A 7,356-nucleotide genomic window follows, 5' to 3' on the forward strand; every position below is an offset into this window, starting at 1 on the left:
TAACTAACGATGTTTGTTTAAAAGTAATACAAGAGAATCCATAATTTAAATACCAAAAGAACATTATGATGGAAATTAAAATCAGCAAAATGCAGATATGTTGTTCTGGCTGAAAATAGTTTCACTGTAGTGATGGGTTTACCGATATTCGTCACACACTATACTGCAGCTGTCATCGTGCTAGTCCGAGGACTGTACAACCAGTGACGTCACGAGTTGCATGGGGAGTTTGAAGACGTAAAATAATTTGCATTCCTGGACTGAGACTTGACTATCAAGGAAGGGTGTTCGATGCATCGCCATATTTTAAAATAAATACACAAATAAAGTGAATTCTGTGTCATATCAGAGGTTCTTTAAGTGTCCCGGTTTGATGAGTTCTACACTCAAAAAATGAATCTGTTAATTTTAACAGAACGTCTGGTGATGCTTGAATGCATTCTGTTACTATAACATAATATTCTGTCATATTCAACATAATATCCTGTTCGTCTAATAAAATCTTCATGTAAATGTGTGGTGTATTTAACATAATGATCTACTAAAATAATAGACCTTCTGTTAAAATTAACAGATCTTTTTGTACTAAGCAAAGCCTCACTTTCTGGCCAGGTTTTGCGTGGCTTTTGTGAATACGAGTCCTGATTCGCCAACCTCAATGGAAGCTTTCTTGGTAGAGATGAAGTTAGCGTGAAGACCGACACTAGTGCCAATCTGCTTTGTGTCCACACCTGTCAAAATGAAATGCATAAATTACATATGCTGAGCATTAAACTGAACATAATTCTCAAAGTTTTAACAGTATATTACATTCGGTCAAAACTTCAAACAAATGTCACGATTGGAGCGAGCCCATTCTTGAAGATTTTATTAACTCTAGCCCAGTTGAAAAGCGGTGCCACACGAGTTCATTGCGGTTATACCCTACAGAAAGCGTTCTTCAACCTGGAGGTATAAATGGACATTTCCAGCGATCACGTCAGATATACGATCGTGTACTTGCTTGTCGAAAGTGTTGATGTCAGACGCCGGGAGAAATTAAAACTTTCTGAACCTATCCCGGTGGGATATCCTGCGATTTGCTGGCTGACAAAACGTGACATTCACTGATGGCCTTATTAGGAAAGATTTTCAGGCCATTTTCTGTCACGGGAGGTGCGTAAAATTATTCTTTAAGACGGATCGGAAGCTAGAAACCACGTGATCTCCTTAGTAGCAAACGGCGTGGGTGAAGAAAACGGTTCTCCCAACGTCATTGCATAGGAAAATGCCTATTTTTGAATCGTTGTCAGCGATCTTGTATCCGTTGGATTTGTGTAGTTTTCTGCTTTTCAGATAATCTGGGTATTTCTGCAGAGCGCTCGTGATGTTATTTTGTACAAGTAGGCCTTACTGGCCGCCAGCGAAGTGGCAAAATGTCCTTTTCCACAATGCTTTAACACTGGGCGGCCATTTTGTTTTAGACACGAAAGGATGGTCACGTGACCTCCAACTTCCGACCCCTCTTACAGAATGGAACGAATGTTGTATAGACAGTCAATATGCCGCTAATGTCTAACATGCATGCACTGTTACAACGCTTCAGTGTTTTCATAAACCTGTGGTAAATTCTTGTAATTACCCAGAATTTATATCCGATAGCTAGATAACATTCTAAGCATTCATTGAAGGATCAACATGCGATTAACACATACTGCGCACAAACGAAATTCTGAAAAGTACACAGATGACTCGGTTGTTGAAGAAGTATTTTAATGAAACGGTCTCTATGCTGGTGAAACTTTTAATTGCCGTGTTCTGTTATGGTGTGCTCAAACGTAGGCCTTTATGTTCATTTCGTCTTGCTTCATGATATCGAATCGGATTAATGTATAAATGCAACATCTGAATTCAAAGAATTACACAGGCTGTGTTCATTGCTGATTTACAATGCGAGTAGTAGTAAAGTGTGTTACACTGAGAACAAATTGACTCCTGAAGATGTTGTTTTTTCAATAATGATCGTTTTTATTATTAGTTTAATCATTTGTATTTTTTATGACAAATTTTATCTCATAATTTGCATTTGCTGGCTGACTAGTCATTAATACGGATTAATGGCGATTATGTTTACTTTAAAATGTTAGCATAAAACATGCAAGATTGTTCTAAGTCTGAAATTGTATTAACCTTTTTACCCTGATGTGTTAACCCTGTGTCTTGTTTGAGTCAAATTTTATGATGTTTGAAATGGGAACAACATAGTTTGTTTTCATATGGCTTTTTTAGGTACCCAAAGGTGTTGAAATAAATTGATGGTTAAGGGTAACTCTGACTTGGACTGTGTTCTTTCATCATCTGGTGACAGTGTATACCCCCTTTCACCTACTGGAACAAGTTGCAAAGAACCTGGGTTACATAACATTCCTGTCTGTCATGACAATTATAGTGATTTCAAACCTCAGCAATAAAGGTAATAAGCTGTTCGGCGCTATTATAGAATACTTGCGTTCCAAAAAAAAACCACTTCGGTGCTCTTTGCTTGAAGACACTGGCTTGTATTGGATTGACTGACTGACTGATTTTTACGGATGGAGGAACCCGGAGTGTCAGGGGTAAGCCACCAAGCTTTGCAAAATTACTTACGTGTGATACACAGACGTGCATAGGCCTACTGATGGAAGGCAAGTCAGACTGCGCCATGTACAAGACGTTATTGTCACCAAGGCTTCAGAAACAGCGAAAGCGGGGAAGTGGTCTTCAGTGAAAGTCACCCACCATTTCTCCGTGAACACACATGATTTGCAGGATTTCATAACTGCTGTGTGTAGTGTATGTATGTTTTGGTTTTACGTCGTACTTGACAATTGTTCAGTCATATGACAAAGGTAAGTCATTTGATGTGTGTACACATACTGTGTCCTCTTGCAGCAGGTGCTGTCGCCACTGAAGTATCATGCCGAAGACACCAGACATGACACCCCCACCCAGTCACATAGTGAATCTATATGCGTCGAATTTATGTAACATTCGTATACCAGCCGTCAACCAAAAAGGACACCGGGCCTACGTTCTGTTTGCATATTCTAACCTCTCAGGGCTGAGCACCAAGCGGGGCAGCAACAAATTTCAAACTTCTTGGTATTACCCGGCCCGAATTTGATCCCGGATTTCTCCATTTCAGGGTTCACGCTCTAACTATGCGGTTTCAGTTCTATATAGTTCAATACCTTTGTGTACAAGTTCGATCCCTTGTGTTGCCTATACACAGGAGCAATCTTATGGCGGGCTCATTAGATATCTGGGTTTGATTGATTTTCCAACTTTTAAGAAAGGCTTACCTAAGTTGAAGAAGTAGCGATCTTCTTCTTGTTTGGTCGCCAGTGACTGCCAGGCGGCAGAGTCGGCTTCTCGAGCAAGGGCATCTGTGACCACATTGACTGTTCGGGGCCGAAAACCACTCTCATTACCCAACAGTATCCCCACATCAGGAGTTTGCTGGGTCGGGGACCAGCTTTGACCATGGATTGATCCCAAGGCAAGGAGTAAGCACAGTACCAATGAACATGGCACGCTGAATAGAAAAAGAACGGAGGTGTGTGATGAAAGACAACCGATTCACTAATGAAACACGCAATGATAAAGTATCATGCGAAATGGAGAGCTGCGAATTCAAAACGGCCCAAACTTCTCATGCTGCATGTCTCACCCAAGCACCTTGCCTTTCAAATAAGCAGAATGCATAAAAAATGTTTACTAGAGCAAAAACGAAATAGTTTCTAGTTAGTGGACAACACTTAGTTCTCCCCTGAATCATCATTCTCATTGTAATTCATGCAAATGAAGCCCATAAGATTTAATGCTTTGACCTGACAACACTCAAAAAAAAAATCTGTTAACGTTAACAGAAAGTCTGTTGTCTGAGTGACACTATAAAATGTATTCTGTTATTATAACACAATATTCCGTCATATTCAACATCATATCATGTTAGTCTAATAGAATTTTTGTTTTGAATTGATAGAATATGTGCCTAACATTCTGCTGCAATAGCAGAATACATTCTAGTATCTCTCAACCTCAACCGCTTCGTGTTTTTACCATGTTCTCGCTACGATATGGCTGAAATATTGCTGATGTGGCGTTAAGCCATAATCATTCATTCATTCATTCTAGTACCACTCAAACGACAGACTTTCTGTTAAACAAATCAAACTTTTTCAAACCGTAGCTAACGATGAAGAGTAATACATACCGAAGGCCTGCCATTTTCAAGGTATACCAGAAATCCGGTGTTCTCGATATTTTCGCAAGGCGTATGGAAAGAACTGGGTATATAACGTTATCCAACTTCCTCAATACTGATACTTTGGGAGTATTTGATGTGTTGGTGTTTATTATTGGATGTAAACAGGCGTTGTGGGGAATTGTGAGCCAATCAACGTCGCCGGTGTAATTACCCAGTACTCTGACGACAATGCAAACAGGAGGAAAGTTTGCGGTGTCTGCTCAGGGTAATAGACATTTCACGAGTTACAGAGTCATTTCGCAAATCGTATTCGAGAGCAGAAACAAGTTTGTTTACACGTGCCTGTGTCGAACACCTGTAAAACACGATTTGAAAAAAAAAAATATCCACACTGACAGTGGAGTTCCAGGTGGGTGTGAGTAATACAAGATGACAGTTTCAATTGTCGAATGACAATATGTTTTTAATATATATATATATATATATATATATATATATATATATATATATATATATATATATATATATATATATATATATATATATATATATATATATTAAAAACATTGGAAACACTTCGGTGAACGAGTTAATGAATTTATGTAAGTGATTATATTCAACTTAACGCCATGGTCAGGTATGTTTCACATATATGACAGTCACCAAGTTTATAGGTGTATGAAATTCAAAAGCCATGACTGAGGGCCACCGCTCTTCCTGACTTAAATCCACAGCTGAACTAGCGAGTACTGGTTTCGAACCTATGAACTCACTAGTGTCCCATCGTCTGCTCATAGACAAATGAGCCGCTGAAGGCCTGGCCAATCAATGTAGATTATGAACAGCTGTATGATTAAATATGAAGCAGTCATTTATACCTTTTCGCAGCTTTCTGCATGCTTCTCATTTGGCACGCAGGCTTAGCAAAGGTATAGAAAGGTAAGAATGCACTAAATTCATGTAAATATCAGAGTAACGAGCTCTAAACACTGCCCAGGAATATATTTTTACTTAATATTTTTATAACCGAGTAAAATGATTTTAAATCATTTGATTCTGTGGCGGTCTGTTGAGACCTAAAGGGTATCAATGATGTCACATCCGTATTTTTGATTGAAATAGTTTCAAGGTCAATTCAGCGAAAGTATTTACACAGCTGCATGAATGTGCCCTTTGAATGTAGAAGTCATGTAGAATGTAATGTCGCCTGCTTAACTATAGGCCCTGTGGGTGTAGAATGTAACACAAGTATGAATATAATTAAATATACCATTGACGGCTGGAGTGCAATAATTTCCCCGGCTTAACTATAGGCCCTGTGGATGTAGAATGTAACACAGGTAGGGATATAATTGAATATACCACTGACGGCTGGAGTGCAATAATTTCGCCTGCTTAACTATAGGCCCTGTGGATGTAGAGTGTAACACAGGTAGGGATATAATTGAATATACCACTGACGGCTGGAGTGCAATAATTTCGCCTGCTTAGCTATAGGCCCTGTGGATGTAGAATGTAACACAGGTAAGAATATAATTGAATATACCATTGATGGCTGGAGTGTAGACAATCTGTAAAAAAAATGACAAATCAGGATGGGATTTATAGTTTACGCTTTTATAGCTATAGAAAAAGGGTGTGACCTGGGTTGAATGCTGTTAACCAACGGCTGATATTGTTTGGACCTGCATTCCAAGCTTACTTGAAAAGTACAACTTCAACAAAATGGATAATGAATAATTAAGTCGTGACAATGCCACATTGGAATCGGCGGAAGCGGAGGATAAGAATAGACCTGCATGGAGGAAGCTTATATTAAGCCGGTGTGTTCCGCTGTGCGGTGTGACACGTCTGGATTAGCTTAAAGAATTAAACGTGATGTCGCTAGGTAACAATTAATCCGCGTGAGGCTATTTTAATGTAGGCTGGCAGAGCGGAGCAGTTGTGTTGTTAATAATTTAGAACATTGTGGACATTATATGTATGTATGTATGGATTTATTAAGTATATTGCCCATGCAGTCCCTTTCTACGAAACAAGACATGTTGACAAAACACAGATGTATATCAACCTCTCTGTCCGAGTCCAAGTCCGAGCAATGTATACCTATCAACCGGTATAAATAAACTGCCGACTGCAAGCGTTTGTAATAAATGGTTGCTCTTCTGCTTCTAACAACACATCGTTTGAAAACAGGCCTATCCCTAAAACAGAACTAAACAAATAGTCCTTTGCACTCAAAACTGCTGATATTTAATAGTATGTGTGTATGTTTGGGGTTAACGTACTTAGCAATTTTTCAGTCGTACGACGTCAAGGAGTCATTAGGTGTGTGTACATCTATTATCTCTTCTTGTGGCAGGGCGAGTTCATGCCGCCAAAGTGCTGCCGCAACTGAAGTATTATGCCGAAGTCATCAAACATGACACCTCACCAACTTGAGTCACATAATAATAAGCCAGTCATGCATGTTTTCTTGGTTTAACATCTCAGTGCCGAGCGCCAAGCGAGAAAGCAGCAAGTACCATTTGATCCCGCGGTCTCCCGACTTGATTTATTTATTTGATTGATGTTTTACGCCGTACTCAAGAATATTTCCCTTACACGATGGCGGCCAGCATTATGGTGGGAGGACACCGGACAGAGATAGGGAAACCGACGAACATCCGCTGGTTGCTGTCAGACCTTCCCACGTACGACCGGAGAGGAAGCCAGCATGAGCTGGACTTGAACTCACAGCGACCGCATTGGTGAGAGGCTCCTTGGTCATTACGCTGTGCTAGCGCGCTAACCAACTAAGCCACGGAGGCCCCTCCCGACTCAAAAGGGGACGCTCTAATTATTAGGTCACCGAAGCGGTCCAGGTGTTTAACTGCATATAATTACATTTTATGCAATGGTTCTTTCTCTGATTTTAAGTGGGCCTTTCTGGGGTGGGGTAGGCCTACATGCTATGGACTGCACTGTCTACAATAAAGATTATTTTAATAATAAAACAAGGTTTGGATTTATAAGGGAGAAGTTCTTTTGAAGCGACAGCAATAGCCTCAAAGAAAAACAGAAGAATGTCTGGAAGCATCTGGATCGTTCGCTAAAGCCAGGCTGCGATTACCAGTCGTTCCATGCAT

The 7,356-nt window shown here is 39.9% G+C and overlaps 1 protein-coding gene across 1 annotated transcript in view; it reads right to left on the bottom strand.

The window, feature by feature from the left end:
- Positions 1 to 4,326, bottom strand: part of LOC135468838 (peroxidasin-like) — a 12,305-nt gene extending 7,979 nt beyond the window's left edge. Inside the window, exons 1-3 of the mRNA XM_064747288.1 lie at positions 4,235 to 4,326; positions 3,321 to 3,553; positions 602 to 731 (exon numbers count right to left, since the gene is read on the bottom strand). Of these exons, the coding sequence (XP_064603358.1) occupies positions 602 to 731; positions 3,321 to 3,553; positions 4,235 to 4,248 (377 nt within the window). The 5' untranslated portion in view covers positions 4,249 to 4,326. The remainder of the gene's footprint in view (positions 1 to 601; positions 732 to 3,320; positions 3,554 to 4,234) is intronic.
- Positions 4,327 to 7,356: the final 3,030 nt, after the last annotated feature.

Source organism: Liolophura sinensis, chromosome 6 (genome assembly GCF_032854445.1).
Source record: "Liolophura sinensis isolate JHLJ2023 chromosome 6, CUHK_Ljap_v2, whole genome shotgun sequence".
In the NCBI taxonomy this organism is placed as follows: Eukaryota; Metazoa; Mollusca; class Polyplacophora; order Chitonida; family Chitonidae; genus Liolophura; species Liolophura sinensis.